Source organism: Stylophora pistillata, chromosome 13, assembly GCF_964205215.1.
Source record: "Stylophora pistillata chromosome 13, jaStyPist1.2, whole genome shotgun sequence".
In the NCBI taxonomy this organism is placed as follows: Eukaryota; Metazoa; Cnidaria; class Anthozoa; order Scleractinia; family Pocilloporidae; genus Stylophora; species Stylophora pistillata.
The window spans coordinates 24,759,542-24,776,924 of NC_142531.1; the positions used below are offsets into that span (position 1 = coordinate 24,759,542).

General features: G+C 37.9%; 3 protein-coding genes and 1 pseudogene across 3 annotated transcripts; 2 read left to right on the top strand and 2 right to left on the bottom strand.

Annotated features, from left to right (window-relative positions):
- Nucleotides 1–1,982: 1,982 nt before the first annotated feature.
- Nucleotides 1,983–9,507, top strand: LOC111338339 (uncharacterized). The gene has a single exon (XM_088743537.1). The coding sequence runs from the start codon at nucleotides 2,639–2,641 to the stop codon at nucleotides 3,617–3,619; it is 981 nt and encodes a 326-aa protein (XP_088599663.1). The 5' UTR covers nucleotides 1,983–2,638; the 3' UTR covers nucleotides 3,620–9,507.
- On the bottom strand, nucleotides 8,339–10,834 carry LOC148718263 (interferon-inducible GTPase 5-like; annotated as a pseudogene).
- Nucleotides 10,835–11,495: 661 nt separating this feature from the next.
- LOC111338327 (adenosine receptor A1) lies at nucleotides 11,496–13,565 on the bottom strand. Its single transcript, XM_022944792.2, has one exon. The coding sequence runs from the start codon at nucleotides 13,335–13,337 to the stop codon at nucleotides 12,303–12,305; it is 1,035 nt and encodes a 344-aa protein (XP_022800527.1). The 5' UTR covers nucleotides 13,338–13,565; the 3' UTR covers nucleotides 11,496–12,302.
- Nucleotides 13,566–13,693: 128 nt separating this feature from the next.
- Nucleotides 13,694–17,270, top strand: LOC111338326 (uncharacterized). The gene has a single exon (XM_022944791.2). The coding sequence runs from the start codon at nucleotides 14,669–14,671 to the stop codon at nucleotides 15,752–15,754; it is 1,086 nt and encodes a 361-aa protein (XP_022800526.1). The 5' UTR covers nucleotides 13,694–14,668; the 3' UTR covers nucleotides 15,755–17,270.
- Nucleotides 17,271–17,383: the final 113 nt, after the last annotated feature.

The window sequence follows — 17,383 nt, forward strand, 5'->3', positions numbered from 1 at the left end:
AAAGTAAGCACAATGGCCATAAAAAAAGGGCCCATTAGAACAACCCAAATGCCCAAAGCGTGGCAAAAAACGCGGGTGGTCATGTTGTGATTGGTTTTAGTTTTGCATCTGATTGGTTGAGAGAGTGGCGCTGGTTTTTTGGACCAATCACAGAGCGAAGTGAAGCAAAAACAAAGCAATCTCGGATTTGATAGATTCAACACTTACTTGAAAATTTCTTTATCAATACTTCCCATTAAAACAAACAAATCGAGGCGATAATCGTTGTGCTTTCTTTGACAAGAACACTCTGTCAACACAAAAAGTTAGTACAGGACCAGCAAAGGAGAAAATGGACAGAGCAAAGAGTTTTTAATTCTTGGTTTAAAGGGTTTGTGCCCCTTCGCGCCCATTGCAGCTTAGCGCTGACGTTGAATTTTAAATGGACGCCTGTTTTTAGATAGCTGATTGGAAATCGTTTATGTTACCGTTTACCATTGGCTTTATATGATATCTATCTCGGTAATCCTGTTTTCGTAAACGGTTCGGAATCAAGCCAGTAATAACACGGCGTACGACAATCGGTAAATCAATGAAGTGGCGTAAGTTTACTCCATTGTTTGGAGAAAAGGTTAAAGTCAAAAGCTCTGCGTATCTAAACTGTACCTTGCGATCATAATGTTGATTATATTTCACAGGTAAGTCCGTGGTTTCTTTCTCTTCCTCTTCCTCTTGAAGTGCTAAATTTTGGCAAAAGTACAACGAGAGATAATTATTTGACGGCACCTTTGTGTTTTTGTTTAATCAGTGTCGATGTATTTGCCGACTTCTTTCTCACAATTACATTTCACCTTGGTCTTTCACATCATGTCGTCAAGATGCCGATTTTTTTCCATAATATATCGATTAAAAGTGTGTCTTGAGATGTTTTTATTGTGTTGTGTCCAACTGTTTGATTCTAGAGTCGAAGAATTGGCCTAATCATACTTTTCAATCCACCTACCATTCGATGGAATGACTTGGTTCCCGGGTGAAATTTCTTATTTGACAGAGACTTTGTCTGCATAAAGAAAATTCCAAGTCTGAACCCTTTCACCTGAATCACACATAAGGTCCCGAGAATAATGGAAATGATCAGCAACTGAAGAAGCTCTTGATTGTTTAACAAATTCTCCTCGTAAACACTTAAAGAAATTTATGGAAAATATACCACCTAGCAGCAAAAACGAAGCAAGTTGTAACTTGAATTGCACAAAGTGTTATTAAACGAAAGTTCCTAACATTGCTGATAGTAACAATCAATGTTGTTAGATTTTATCCGAGAAACCATCCTCAAGTGTTTCTGCTTGTTTTCTTGTTCGATTTCATCAGCCAGTTTGATTTTGAAGACCCTTTCAATTGCGTGAAAAAAGTTTGGACGGTTCACTTACGTTAAGTGTTAACACAGGGGCCCCACACAAGCGGAGTGTCTGGTCGTTTCTTCGAAATATAAAGAAATGTATGGGAGAATAGTGAAGAGTCGTAATATCGTAAACTTATATCAAGGAATGTCTATGTTAAGGCTCAAAATAAATGTAAACCTACCTCACTTGCTGTGTATTGTCGTTTCTGTGGTTCTAAATGGCGAATTTGAGCGATTTGATAGATTTTGCGCTGAGTGTTACTTTACTTCTTCAACAGTAGGAAACCGCTATTGAATTGAAAAAGGGAAATTAACTTGGATAATAAATGACGCTTTTATCAAAAAATATTCAAAAAATGTAACTCCCATTTAAAGAAAGAAGATGCCTGAAAAGCACCTTAAAAAGCGGCATCTTTTCATTGCTTTAATTAACGACTAAATTACGACTTGGCGAAAACTTAAGTCGTACATATACAATAATATCTCAGGAAATTTTCTACTTGAAGCGCATGAAAGTCATAATTTTCTCAACTCGAAAATTTCTCAGTTCAGATAAACTAGAAACTAACTAATTGGGCGAGAAATATTTATTAGAAGTGATTTAAACCGTGATAGAAAAGAATGACTCTATCATTTTAAAATTTAACACGGTTTGTCGGTTTTTCTGACACTGTAATGACAAGATAAAAGTCAACAAATATTGCGGCTTTAAATTCAACAACTGTAGTGCGGCAGTCGGCAGCTGGCACAGGATGAATGTAAACTTGCCTCAGATTAGCCCACACGGTTCGTTTTGGATTACCTTCGGTTTTTTCTGAAAACAGCATCGTTCAAACGCGAGGGTCGTTGAAAGGGGCGAAACTTTGACAGCATTGTTGATAGAGATTTATAGAGTATAAAAGAAAACTCGAATGTTCTTTGTTTTGAATATAAACAACAAAATGACATTGTTTTTCCACTGTGATCATCACCTGCCATGATGTGCATAAAGAGAAGAATCTAATTGTGGTTTGAAAGATTACCTCAATTCACTTACTGATGGGGCAATTTCCGCCCAGTGAAGACTGCAGAAAACAGAAAATGCGAAGAAATTAACGCATATCAGGTGACGTTTATTTAAGGATCCCTTCTTGGTGCCAAATTGACGGCTTGGTTCGAAAACAGCTCTTTTTCTCCGGCTTCTTTTCAATCACTGCAAACAAATCAACAAAAGAACTGTGTTTCGTGCAAAAGAAACGAGAGGGAATCAATTTCAAGATGGCTGGAGAGGTCATTCACCTTGCCAGTGTGATTTGTCTATCCATCCTATCTGTTACCACAGTTTCAAGCAACCTTCTTCTTCTTATTGCTATTTGGAAAGACCCGCTCAATTGTTTTGACTCTCCAACGACGAGTTTCATTGTCGGTATAAGTTTAGCTGACCTTATAACCTCTCTCACGACAGAGCCGTTCTTCGCGGCGTATTACTATGTGGCGTACACAAATGGAAGAGACGCAGTCAATGATGGTTTACAAACGCTCTTTACGGCAGGAAGCAATATTTCTACTGTGGCTATCTGTTATTCGTTTCTGATCGTGTTGGCTTTGTCGTGGTCCCAGTACATAGCAATAAAATGTCCACACAGTTTTAAGAAAGTCGTCACTAAGAGAAACGCCATTATATTCAACATGCTAAGTTTGTTTTACTTGTTGTTCTTCATGAGTCTTCAATTTGGGGGAATCATGGATCAATTCACTTTTTTAAAACTCAATCTGGCCATAAACTCTTCTTTTCTATCTATTAACTTGGTGGTGGTTTTGTTTTTGTTAAACGCAGCTTTCCGACGTCATTTGAAGAGAAAACGCGCGTTCGAACATCCCGAGGAAAGCTATTCGCCGAGAAGCAGTCGAAAATCCCGCCGCGAAAATCTACAGCAGCAGTTTACAGCAGTTGCGATGTATTTAGCTGCTATTTTGCTCTTATCCGCTCTACCACATGTCATTACAGCTCAAATATTCCTTTATCTATCAGAGGAGCTATCTCCACAAGCCAATAGAAATCTTCAGATTGCTCTCGAAATCTCCGATCTGTTGTTGTTCGCAAAAGTCTGCTTAGACGCGTTTGTGTATGCATGGCGTCTACCAACCTATCGTCGAGCGATGAAGATACTCTTTTTTCGGCGGGTAACGGAGAGGAGCGGATACATCAACGGGAGACATGTGAATCGTTTTACAGAAGTTTCGCTTTCTCCGCAGTAAAGGTATCAGGTAATGGGGAACCTTGACTAATGTCATTTTGGGAAATAATTCAAATCTTTAACACCAGTAAATAAAAGTTAAGCTTTTTCAAAAGATTATTGATCGAAAATCTTATCGGTTGATCGAGAAAATACAGGAATATTTCTACTGTTGAAAAGCAGGATATATTATTATTTCTTTGGGCAGTAAGTTAATGTGTTCAGGTGATTATTATTGTAAGAAATATTTTGAATTTCTATAACAAGTCGTTAGTTGTAATAAGTGTTTGTCCGCTTTGTTGTTTGGACAGTTTGACACCTTCACTTCAAATACAATTTATTGCCACTATTTTACCAAGGTCTGTAGATGTGGAATAAAAGCCAGTGGGTAGTGATTCATTAGTGAGATATTTTGTAACAAAAAGAGTTTACATTTTACGATAGAAGAGAACGTTTTTGATTTAAGATCATTTAGGTGACACCCGTCGCTTTCCACGTCTCTGTAATGATTAAAAAAGATCACATCGCATCAGAGGAATCGTGATAACAAACAAAAACGTTTTGTGTTAGAGATCGCAGTCGAAGCTATAGGAAACATGTCCTTTTCTTCTGCCCTTCCTTTTTCGGGAAATTCCGTCTCCACGATTTGTTCCGTGGAATCAACGAAGCTCTCATCAAAATTACCCGTCAGTGTGAAAGTACAACATGATAATTTAAATATTTAATCACACTTAATTGCTTCATCGTCGCATATGACTGGTCAAACAGATAATTTGCAGAATGCAAGAGAAAAGCTTGGCTCTTTATTTATAATTTGTTTTCTGGTGTACTTTAAAAGAACGGCCTTTTCTTAAATTTCCAAAAAAAAATTTGAAGGGAAAATATCTATTACATCTGAGACGGGATTTTTCGAAAATTTTCACCGAGCTCGAGGAGAGTAAATGGTTTTTGTATATTCTCAAGTTAGGGTCAACTGAGCTGTGTTTTCTGACATTTTCTCTGTTTTTCTTTTTCTCAGAACATCGAGAGATCGTAAAGCGGCTATTTTGAAAAATGTTTGCTTTAATATTATAATCGTCTCGTGCTAAGTGGTAAAAATGCAATAACCGTCAATTTGCGCGAAATTATGCAAACAGTAACCCCCATTTGGCGCGAAAATAGGCTCGGAAATTTGTCCGCGGACTTTATCTGTTTCGAAAAGCGAACAGATTTCAAGAGAAAATCTCTTGAAAACTGTGAGCTGCAAGGAACCAAGTGTCCAAGGACAAATATAAGAGCATATTTTAGCCTCAAATAAAGCCTACTGTGTTAAATATTTATCAAATATTTTTGCTACGCAGAGGAAAAAAATATTTACGAACAGCGTACCGTCTGCTGTGTGGGATATTTACTTTTCAGTGTTCTCTGGTACGACTTCATGACGAAAAAAAACATGTTCCTTTCTCTGTAACAACAGCTAAACGCTTTCTCATCTTGAATTAAACGTTAAATGAAGACTTTTTTCGTATTGGATCAAGGGTTTGCAAATTGTTAAATATCACTTGAGGTGTATCACCGGATTTTCACCAGTACTCAGTCACTTGATGCGTTTCGACCAATCGCGCGAGAGAAAATAAATAATTGGTAGATTATATTCAATCGATAGTGAAGCAAGATATTCTGTTAGCCTCGACTAATCACCTATAGAACGTGCATGGATTAATTCGGCGTTTGTCTTTTTACTCACTTGTCTTGCAGAAGGGTGAGTCGAGATGCGAGTCCACTTTATCTGGAGACAGCGGTAGCTCTCTCTAAGATGTCTTAAGCCGCGATTAATATAGCTGAACATCTTTATCAAAGGGTTTTATTCAACCAATACTTAATTAACCCAGTAACTCCCATGATTAACAGGTAACTTCTCCCTATAATATCCAAACATTATTCAGCACAAACTTAACAGGTAGAAGAAAGGCTGAAAGTTTCTAAAGAAACTGTGGTGCTGCGTCGGTGGGGATAACAAGGTAATTTGGTTATATCAACTAAGTTGAAATTGTAAATTGGCCACCGTAAGGCAACGGTTTATCCACTAGTGTGTATTACAAACCTACAGACTCACATAGTTACTTGTTGTATTCACCTTCGCATCTATCTCATGTTATGAACTCCATTCCCTTTTCTCAGTTTCTAAGACTTCGTCGTTTATGTAGTGATGACTCTGATTTCTCCCACAAATCAGAGTCAATGGGCCAGTTTTTCGAAAAACGTGGTTACCCTGTTTCTGTCGTTCAAGCGGGTCACCACCGCGCCCAACTTATTGATCGACAGTCAGCACTACAAACGTCACAGAAGGAAAATTCCGACCGCATTCCCTTCACTCTCACGTTTCATCCTCACAACCACTCAGTTAAATCCATTATTCTTAAAAACTTTAAATTACTTCAAAACGATCCAGAGACTAGCACTATCTTTTTGCAACCACTTATTTCATTCAAACGCGACAAAAACATAGGCAATTTTTTGGTCAGAAGTTCATTCCAAACTAATGACCAACCCGGCACTTTTAAATGCGCTCGCGCACGATGCAAAACTTGTCCTTTCATTCACAACGTTGAGAAAATATCGGGACCCAAGCGATCCATTAAGATCACCGATCACTTCACGCACACCTCCGCCGACGAAATCTATTGCATAACTTGCACTTATTGCAAAAAGTTATACATCGGCGAAACAGGAAGACGACTAGGTGACCGATTCCGAGAACACCTTCGCGACGTAGAAAGGAATGACAAGGACGCATCAAAACCAGTCGCTAGACTACCTAATCATTCTAAACAACATATGGCAATCTGCGGTGTTTCCTTACATTTAGGAAAACGGAAAGCCGCAAAACTCTTGAACAAAAGTTCATCTTTCAAATCGGCACTCTTAATCCCACAGGTATCAAGAACGCTTTTCGTTCCACTAATTTATTCGTGTTTTTCTCGTCGCCATGTTCCCAGCAATGGCGTAGCTCCACTTTCTACATTTAAACCCCACATAAAAGCCACAATTCCTCCATTCGCTCTGACGAAGGGCTAACGCTCGAAACGTCAGCTTTTTTATTCGTTACGGTGGCCAATTTATAATTTCAACTTAGTTGATATAACTAAATTAACAGGTAGAGGTTGTTTTCTTGATCTAACACCAAATTCTTGTACTTGTTTACAAGGAAATGTGTAGCAAGTAGAGGGAAAAATTAATAATCCAATCTTGGGAATGAAAAGGTTAATACTCGGCAACAAAACAGGCGGAGTAAAATCAGCGATCATATGAGGAAATAACAAAAAAATCAATTTATTATAATTACCTTAAACATCGTTCCATTCTAAGCGATGAAACCCGACGTTTTCACAGTTCTTCACCTACAAAGCTATTTTATCCAATCTTTTTCATATGATCATCATCCCGCAAACATTTAACTAGAACAGCGAGTATTCTCATTGTCTATTGAGCCTACTTGTGGCTTTACTTTCCAAACAATTACTCAAATATACCATACAGAAAAAAAACATCCTTACATTGGCATAACTTTACTGGATAATATCTAATGCGCTTCACTGGCTGATTGATATGCATGCAAAAGAAGTCACTCTTCACAGTTTTGATGGTTTGGCTCATTTGATTGACTTAAAAGATATCTAAATTTACGAGAAAACTACATTCTCCACAAATCAGTTAAGTTAGGGTGATATACGAGTCAAATGAAAAGAGGTTTTTATGCTAACAACCGAGTCTTAAATAGTTAACAACTATTCACCAAAGTGGAAATAGTTAGTGGTGGATATTTACCTCGCCGCTTCGCGGCTCGGTAAATATCCACCACTAACCACCGACACGGAGGTGAATAGTTGTTTTAGTAGATACTGAAACAGTGAGATAATATACACCACCGTCATTAATTTGAGTGATTTCTTCGCTTGTCACGGATGCAAACCGGGTCGCCATTTTTTTCCGAGTTGCTCGGAGCCGGTAAATAGCAAAGGATATTCGGAGTTTGACAAGCCAATCAGAGCGCGCCTTCAACGCTATCTCCTGTTTTAGTATATACTAATTAACAATTATTCCATGAGCGCGTGTTTGATATGAGATGATAGATAGCCAACGAGGCGCGTAGCACCGAGTTGGCTATAATCATCTCATATCCAACAAGCGCGAGTGGAATAATTGTTTTATTAAAAACGTTCAATTAAATTATTAAATTTTATTAAATTTTTAGCTCCCTTTTAATCTTAAGCTGAAACGTACGCTTGCCATATTTGTAGATTATGGTATATTTGCTGATAGACCATAATGGCTAAGCCAATAAAAAGTCTTGAATTGCATTATCCAATGATCTGGTTTTTAATAATTCATGTTATTGAAAAGAAAAATAAGTTCTCCCAGAGATAATCAAGATAACTTTCTAACTTCGTATATGAATTGATACTTTTCTCGCCAGCCTCTCCTGGCTTAGAATTTTACTTGCAATGATTGCTGTTAGCTTTGGCAGGTTTTTCGATGCTACGAAAAAATTTGCGCGTTTCATTTCACTTCAAAATATTCTAGATAATATTTCTATTAAGTAAACCAGAAAGTGAATTTGATTCCTGATTTCTATCTGATTGTGAAGATTAAATAGTGTTTTCAACTAGGTTTTTGCTTACCATCTCAATCGTGACCTATAATTTAGCTTAATGTCCCGAATAATATATCAAATAAACCAAAACACTGGATTAATACGAGTTTAATCAAGATCTAAACCGTTAACCGATTGTTTGGCAGCCTCCGCAAGGACTGCTAGGGCTACTTCTTAAACTTTATTCAAAGATTTGCGAAGTATAGAAAACGTGCTAGCGAAGGACAATGCGCCAGCTATAGCCCACCCTACGAACGGAATAGAACGAGAACTTTCTGCCACAGCTATTTCTGTGGCCGCCATACAAACAAATGAGGCAATTCCGGCGGCAGTGGCAAAATTGAAGTATAGAGGCAACCTCTTGTTGAATAACCGCATTGAGCATCTTGAATATTTCCGACCCTTGTTTAGGGATACCAAGCTGCAACATGTAATGATTAACTTCGTTCAATACAAGTACGGTATCAAAACTGAAAGATAACCCGGGAGTTGGAGCAAGTGCGACCGCAGCGGATGTTCTTGCAAGCGTGCGCCCTCCGAGAACCTCAACTTTTCTCTTCAGAATTTCCTTTGATAAGCTGGTTAGGGTATTGAGAGAAAAGGTAAAGGCCTTCTGGCTAATATCTTGACAATTCATCGAGAATTGCTTGCATAAGTCGAGCGAAATCCCACTTTTCTGGATGATGGTTGCTTATCGGGAAATATCTTCTTTACCGCTGATAGGGTTGCCAGCTTCGTCCACATGGTTCTCCAAGTAATCGATCCGGATGTCGCGCATGCGCAGCATGTTAGCCTCATTCAAAGATATCTTTCGTCTCTCAGCTCGAACGTTCTCATCGATTTTTGTTCAAATGAAAAAAAAAAAAAAGAAAGGATTTCCCCCATTTCTTGATCTCTTGGGCCAATATGATGTCGTTCTTTGTAAATCGGGTGCTTGCAAAAATTAGGAATGTATGATGCTTGTTGAGCTGTACTTTGTCGCGGTACGTTTCCAGGTCAGGAAAGTGTTGTGTTCTAATCCCTGGCAAACCCCACATCTTTATGTTTGGATTTTTTGGGTGATCGAAGGATTCGGGCTCTAAAGTAATCTCAGCGACGCCAACTTTGGCAGCACTATCATCATCGTCGGCAAGCCTAGGAAAGGAACAGGGGTTATGTTTTTTTTTTTTGTTTTTTTTTTGCTTTTGTGTGTGTGTGTGTGTGTGTGTGTGTGTGTGTGTGTGTGTGTGTGTGTGTGTGTGTGTGTGTGTGTGTGTGTGTGTGTGTGTGTGTGTGAATTTAAGCTTTCAGCTTCTTTTTTTAGTTTTCTTCTCTTTTGGGGAAATTTTGGTTTCAGAAAGCAAGTTAAATTTAAGGAAAAAGAAATCATATTTAAAGCTAGTTTCTCGACAGTTGGAAGTTATCTTAGTCAAAACTTATGAAGCCATCGTTTATGAAATTACCCAACAACGACTGAGACAGCATGCATAATTCAGGTGCGATTGTGCAGAAATTTTTCCAAGCAAGTTCATCCCAGTAGGATATCTCTCCAGATGAAAGTGTTCTTTTCCTGACCCCATTCAAACAGGAAATTTGAAATTTCTCCCCAGAAGGTCTTCTAATAGAGTTTGATTAATTGATTTTGATATGAAAACGAAGGTTAGGGTGACTTGTGATCACGCTGGTATTTATGGATAGTAACTTACTCGATACACCTTTAGTAGTTATTTTGAGCAAAACGATATTCGACACACTACATTGGTTCAGTCGTAGCGAGCTTGACAGAGTCTTCAATGTTTTCCCCCAACTCTTTTTATGGATTGAAAGTGAAATAAAACGTTATTCGATGGCAAATTCGGCTAAACTACTCCTAGCGCAACACATATTTAAAGTTCTTTTGGTCGAAACTTCCCAACTTTAAAAACTGAGGTATTACAACTTTAGGACTGGACGTCAACAAAGAAAACAAAGTGGAAATATCTACGTCCAATGTTAACCTGAATTTGACGACCTCAATTAATCGCCATGCATAGGCTACTGAGAAAAGTTGGCGTTGCGAGCTGCAGCCCTTTATTGCTATTAGTATACTTACTCTCTTATCGCGTTGTTAAAACTCAATTTGCTAGATTCTGAGTCGCCAGTTATTCCAGTGTGAACCTCTACTTTCTTCCAACCATCTAACCTTTTCCTGAAGGACTCTGAAATCAGGATCTTTCGCACCACACTGATCAATACAGTTTTGAACCTTATATGCGTTTTCTGTCTCAAAATACTTCACTGGACTCGAAACGTCTGGATCACTTGAATGAAGAAAATTTGGATCCAAACGATGAGGTAGTGGTCGGACGAAACACCAATAAATAAACTGATATCGAGATCCTTCGGAACGGTCTCCAAAACACTCTGCTACTGAAGTATAACTTTAGACAATGACAATGAGATAGTTTCGCAGATGAGTCCGTATATCGGTTTCAGACACTCTTTTCACCGAATTAGGTCAAAACATATGTTGCATTGTAATTTTGACATCCGCAAGCTTCCTTTCTATTTATAGGAGTTTTACAAAGAATGTCTTGATGCATGATCGGATCTAAATACAACGAAAGTTAAATCTTACGAAGACATAGTGAATCAGGTAACAAGTCGACCAAGACAACCTCGAAATTATTGAAATAAGTGATTTAATTTCTGATTATAGCAGATTTCTTTAAAGTGATAAAACTTGTACCAGCTGTAATATTTCAATTTAATAAGCATTGTTAATTCTAAAATACCTTAGCTTTTCGGTAGGGTAGAAAGAAATCTAATCTCTACCGTTTAGTATCTCTATTGATACTAAACTGTAGAGATTAGTTCCTACTTTGTGGAACGCCTTGCCTGATGATATTAAGCAAGTGGACCTTTTAACAACATTTAAGTCTTAACTTGAAACCCATTTATTTAGGCAGTTGTAGTTTTTACTTTTATTGGTTTTTCACTAGTTGTTTAATTAATTTTAATTCTTAGTTGATTATATTTTTCTATCACTATCATGGTAACGTGCCGCTGGATCTGTGAGAAGCGTTGCGCTATACAAGCTATGTATTATTATTATTATTTTCGCTAATGAAAAATTGTTTGAATTTAAAATGATTGACTCGGCTATCTGCGGTCGAATACCTTGACGTAACAAAACAACTTTGGCACTTTATTTCGTCTTAGTTAAGTGAGCAAATAAAGTAATTCTACCTATCTACAAGTTCTTTTTGGAGGTTTTGATACCGCTGAAGACTACATTATCACCATATATTTTTATAGATATTTCATTCATACAAACGTCTTTAAAGGTATTCATGGCCAAGATACAAGAAACCTGCCAAATAGAGCGGAAAATTACATCGGGGAGGAATATGCTCTTAACTCGTTACAAAAAATAGTCCAGGTCCTTTTTTTTTCCTCCCTTCTCAAGCGCCTACATAGTTCTTGTAAAATACAACGGTAAGTATTGTAGAGTAGTACTGATAATACTTTTTAGTGTTCATTGATGTGTTGTAAATATGTTATATGTTGTAATGTAGTAATTATGTGCTAGTACTAGTAATTTGGTAGGGAAGTTTTGGTGAATTGTATCCTTCTAGCGAAAGTGACGTATAGCATAACTATAAAAGTCTTGTAGAGAAATTTTGTCATGAAAAATAGATAAAATAGAAAAAAGAAAACTGCGAATTACGTTCATAGAATAGTGCTACTCGTCAAATAAATGCAGGGGATACCAAATTCTTATTACCTTAAAAATAACAGAATTGCTGATCATCAACATGGCTATGAATGCCTGTAAGCAAGAATCCACACTGAGTCCCTAACTTTCTAAAACTATTATGAGATATTTCACTGTACCTAAGAATTTGCCATCCACATGTTATTCATGCCAGAAATCTACCAAGATTCTCGAATAATTTATGTAGCGTTCGTCACACATTCTACTCTTCTGCAGCCGTTAGGAATGTCACACAAATCTCCCACGAATAGAAGGGCGTTGCGTGACACCCCATAAGGCGTCTGAGAAGATTAGTCACATATCTTATAAACATTAAATATTAAGTGTTAATCTCAATCAATCCCTCACGACAGTTACTTCGAGTCCCTCTTGGTCATCGTCAGATTGAGGACTAGTTTCTTCCTTCTTTCTTACAAATGTGGCGTGCGGTAACGTCGGCTTAAAACAAAAACAAATACTTTGCATTGCCAGAAACAAAGACTTCCTAAACTTTTGAAAACGCCAAGCAAACAGGAACGGATCTACAGCAAACTTGCACAGTAAGAAAAGTTGAGCGATTCTCACTGCTAAAGCTGCACTCCTTGTGAAACAACAATTCACCCAGTACAGAGACACACAAAATGGCCAGACAAGAATTATTAGTACAAAGGTCAAAATAAATGTTCCGACGGCGAATTCCTTCTCTGCTTTTCTTCGCTGCTCCTCGGATTCTGTGGGTTGTAATAAGCGATCTTGTCCTACCATTCTTCCGACAAAGTTAACTTGGAAACGACTCCGAAACTCCAAATAAATAGCAATGTACAAGATTACAAGTAAAACAGTCGGTATCATTATATGAAGTACAAGGTTCGTCAAGACATATGCAAATCTATCGACGGTAGACATCAGTGGAATCAAGCCAAAAATTATTGAATAAAGCCAGATGGAAAACACGCCAACAAAAGCCGATACAGGACTGACGATTTTCTGATAACCGATGGGAAACTTGATCAGTAAGTATTGGACTATCGCCAGTGCCAGTGTAACTAGGAATGAAGTAGTTGTGGTCATGAAAGCAAAACACTGCGCAACACTGAAGTACTGAAGAAATTCTGTCGAGTGCGAGAGGAAATGTCGGAAATAAAATGCCACAAAAGCTGGCTCCACGATCAGGCCACTTACAAAATTGGCGCTCGTCAAACCAGAGATGAAAATTGCAGAAGGCGTTCGAAGACATTTTAGTGGATCTTTGTAGAAAGTCCACAAAAAAGCCCCATTGCTGAAAATTGTTACAACAGCTAAGAATAGCATGACAACTATGGAGGCCACGTCTATTTCGTAGTAAATGTCGAAGTCCTCCGGTGTATAAGTTGCATTCGATGAACTTGACATGTCTTCTTTTGGCTGTTAAAACGCGAGAGGGTCTTAGAATGGAAAGTAAGTAAGAAATAAAGCTTGTACGTGGTTGACTTCTCTACTGACTCAGCTTCGTTCCCGGCAGACTCGGAAATGAGACTACTCATTAAAAATAGTAGTAATATTCATATAAGAAATATGAGATCAATTATTTTTGCCCCTTTGCCCCCAATGTCTATTTACTTCAAGCAAGCTCGATTTTGAAATTCGTCCGCAAATTTCTGATCTGGTGAATTGATTGTTCTGTAAATAAACAAAAGAATAAAAAAAAATTATTTTTTGAGAGAAAAAAAACTTATTTATCATAAATATTTTAAAACACACCGTAATGGTAATCTCCTGCGGTGAAACTTGAGGCGAATATGATAAAAAAAAAAAAAACCAAGATATTGTAAACTCAAACACTTGAGATGCGGTTTACGGGGTTCGAAAGGTCTGTCTTCTATTACGCGAGTTTTAGGGAGCGATCACACAACGGAAATCTGAAGGCAAGGCTGCAAATATCATCTTTGTTTATTTGTTTTTTGTCCCGTTGTTTGTCTACCCTTTATCTGATGTCTACACAGAAAGATTGCTAACGAATTTGGAATGATAGGGAACATCTTGTAAACGGTGCCCTCACTTCTTGATAGAAGACGTCATTTTCATTAAGATTATGTATGAGATATGCCTTTGGTGCCGAAAGTGAAGAAACATGAAATATATTTTTCATCTACAATTTTTTTTGTTATTATATTTTAGTGGCACAACCACATTCTAAACGTGTGCGTGACTTTAGCCCAGCTACAGGGGCCCTTTTCTCGAAAGTCCCGGTAACTTAACGGACCCGTAAAGCGGTTCTGTTTTCATTCAGGATGGGAATTTCAAAAGTTTTGAAAACAAAGAAATTAAACCATCAACTAAAGAAACAAAATGGAGGGGTTTGGGAGCCAGAACCTGCTTTTATATCCTTTGAATTTTTATTTTAAAACATGGCCTCGGGCCCGCTAAGTTACCGGGGCTTTCCGGAGAAACGGGGCCCCACATGTCCCTACGGAAGACCATTTGGCGTGGGCGGATATTAAATTAAGCTGCGCTGGTTCGTTGGCAAGCTGCAAACTGCAATTTTCCGCCTTTGATCGCCAAGTCTCCGTGCTTGGGTGACTTCGGGCCGTTGCAAAACAGATCTCAAGCAATCTTCCCTCCAACAGTGGGTGGCAAAGGATTGCTTTGAAAATAACCCCCCCAAGGAAGTGGTATAGCTCTGTAGTCAAGCGCGTCAGATCCTGTAACTTAGGCGCTGGCTGAAAAATTTCTGCAAAGAAGTCATGAATTCATCCAGTTTTACAGATGCCACAAATTCTACAGACACTGAAGATTACCATGTTTACTTCGTAGTAGAGGCGTTTTCCTTTGTAATCTTGTTTGTACTTGCTGTAGTAACAATCATCAGCAATGGCGTGTTTCTGTTTACTTACTACAAAGACCCGCTCAAGTGTCTTCGAACTCCGTCGGCGATCTTCGTCGCAGGCTTGACAAGCGCCAATTTCCTGACTGGGTTAATCGTGGAGCCAGCTTATGTGGTTTTCTATATCTGGGCCTACACCTCATATTCAGAAGATGTGTTCAGATTTCTTCGCTTTGCTCAAATCTTTTCATTTTTCACAATGAACGCGTCCTTCCTCATCATGTTAGGACTAGGGATTATTCAGTATTTACTGATTAAGAGCCCCAGGATTTACGACATGTTTGTTAGCCCGAGATCTGCACGCATTGGAGTTGTTTCTATCTGGATTTATTCAATATTTTTTGCATTGATGCCTGAAATGTTTCATGTGGATCTCTTCGCCTACGTCTTGACAGACTTAATACTTCATGTAACATTGTTGACTATTGCCCTTCTTGTACTGTACATAGTTATTTACTTCCAGTTTCGTAAGCTGGCTGAGCGCCATCGTAATGCTGATTTGGGCGAAAGTGCAGGACAGGAGGGTCCTTCTGCAGAGGCAACTGAGTCAGAGCAGCGAAGACGTCAGGCTGAAAAAGACTTTGCGTACGGAACATTTATCTTGACAGCAATTTTGATAATAACTGTCTGGCCATTCTGTATAACTTTAGCCCTAGTGCTGTTCAACTTTACTTTGGAAAGGTATATTGCATTGATGATTGCCCAACTTTTCCTATTGTGGAAATTTGCCATAGATCCTTTTGTTTTTGCCTGGCGTTTAAGGAAGTTTAGGAAGTCACTGATTCTGGCGATGCAGAACACCGTTTGTTGTCCAAAACCATCATTGCTGGGAGCTACATATGTCAGGCAAGATGAGGTAACCAGTCCTAAACCAGAGGGTGATGATGAAGATGTGGAGATGACAGTTGTAGAAAACAGAGAACAAGATCATGGAGCTAATGCTTAATCCAATTTCTAGTTGTAAACTGAAATTGTATGGATAGGAGAGGCATGTAAAAAGGTTTCTAATTGACGTTTAACCTTTTTCTGTCTTGCAACTTTATCCAACAGTTTTCCATATACAGAATCGAGTTTTGAGGGACTGTCAACTTGCTTTTGAGCAGTATTGGAGATTTAGGTAAAATAAACTCTGATGAAAGCGACTGAAACTCAACCTTTGTCTTCTATTATTAATCAGCTCATTTTGTAGTGGTTTGTAATGAGGATACTTTAGTGCATGCATGTATACTTTTTTAGGAGGAAATGACATGTTTTAGTCAGAGACAGCAAGCACAATTTTTTTAAAAAGAAGTACAAAAAGAGCTTTTCATTAAATAATGATGATAAATTTGAAAAACCTAATGCAAATATGAGATCAGGTAATCTGATTTGTTAACCTTTAATTTCTATGAGTGACCAGCATGTAATTTCTCTGTACAGTAATACTGCCGATTCACGGCAGGTACAAAAAGCAGGTCACAGGTCACAATTAACAGGTCACAATTAAAGAGTTATACACCGGATAGAGTACAGGTGTTGCATTATAGTGTTCCATTTCCGGTCGTCAGAAATGAACATATAACATACATGAACATATAATATACAATTGTGACCTGTTAATTGTGACCTGTGACCTGCTTTTTGTACCTGCCAACTTCTGAATCATTCATTAAGATCATGAGAATATAAGAAATGGTCACCAACATAAAAAGTTTTGATTGTTAAACAAATTCTCCTCAGTATTAAAGGAAATGTCCCGAGATGAGTATTGAGAATATGGATATTGACGTTAGGGTGTTAAGTTTAATAAAGCAATCCTCCACATAAGTGAGAGTTTGTAGCATTTGCAGTAGCCATAGCTTTGCAGTTCAAGAGGTGTGCAATCAAATTATGCATTACATATGTTTTAGAGAATGCCAAATCAGTGTAAATTATTCATTGAGTGCCAAACTTAGTGTGGGTTGATATTTGTTTTTCCTTTTTAGTGTCTCTGATTTGTGTGAAAAGTCACTGAAACTAATCAAGACACAATTTCCTGCTAGAGGCTTGGGATTAGGGTCATATGTTTTTCCTTTGATTTTTCTTTGGTTCCTTGCAAAATATGCACCCGATTGGCTATGGTCATTACTTAGGTTTTGTTGTACTCTTACTTTAAAGTGCCCTTTGTCAGGCAATTGGCCAGGTTTACCAAGAAAGTTAGGTAGCTTTAGATCCTTTTGAGTCATTGTATTTTCCATAAAAACAATATCGGATTTTTTCTGTATAATTTGTACGTATAATGTTTTGTAATAGTCCTTTAGTTCAGTTAGATATATTGATATTAGTTGAACAACCTTGAGTAGAGGTTGCTGCTAAAAGCAGCAGTATGAAGTAGTTTACTTTTAAAACTTGTGAAATGATGTAAAATATAATGAAGTTTTATGTAATTCCTATGTTTAAAAAGGGCGGAGGCAAACATTAAAGTGTAGCTGTTAAAAGTTGAATGTCTTAACCCAGAAGTCTCAAGATCATAGAATGATGGTTTCCCCCTTTTGATTACAACACTTTTCCACTTAAGGAAGGTGGGAAAATTAGGTTTTATATTGAGATTAGTAAT

What these genes read in the sequence shown, in the direction of transcription:
- LOC111338339 (XM_088743537.1), top strand. Translation starts at nt 2,639, where the DNA reads ATGGCTGGAGAGGTCATTCACCTTGCCAGTGTGATTTGTCTATCCATC.
- LOC111338327 (XM_022944792.2), bottom strand. Translation starts at nt 13,337, where the DNA reads ATGTCAAGTTCATCGAATGCAACTTATACACCGGAGGACTTCGACATT.
- LOC111338326 (XM_022944791.2), top strand. Translation starts at nt 14,669, where the DNA reads ATGAATTCATCCAGTTTTACAGATGCCACAAATTCTACAGACACTGAA.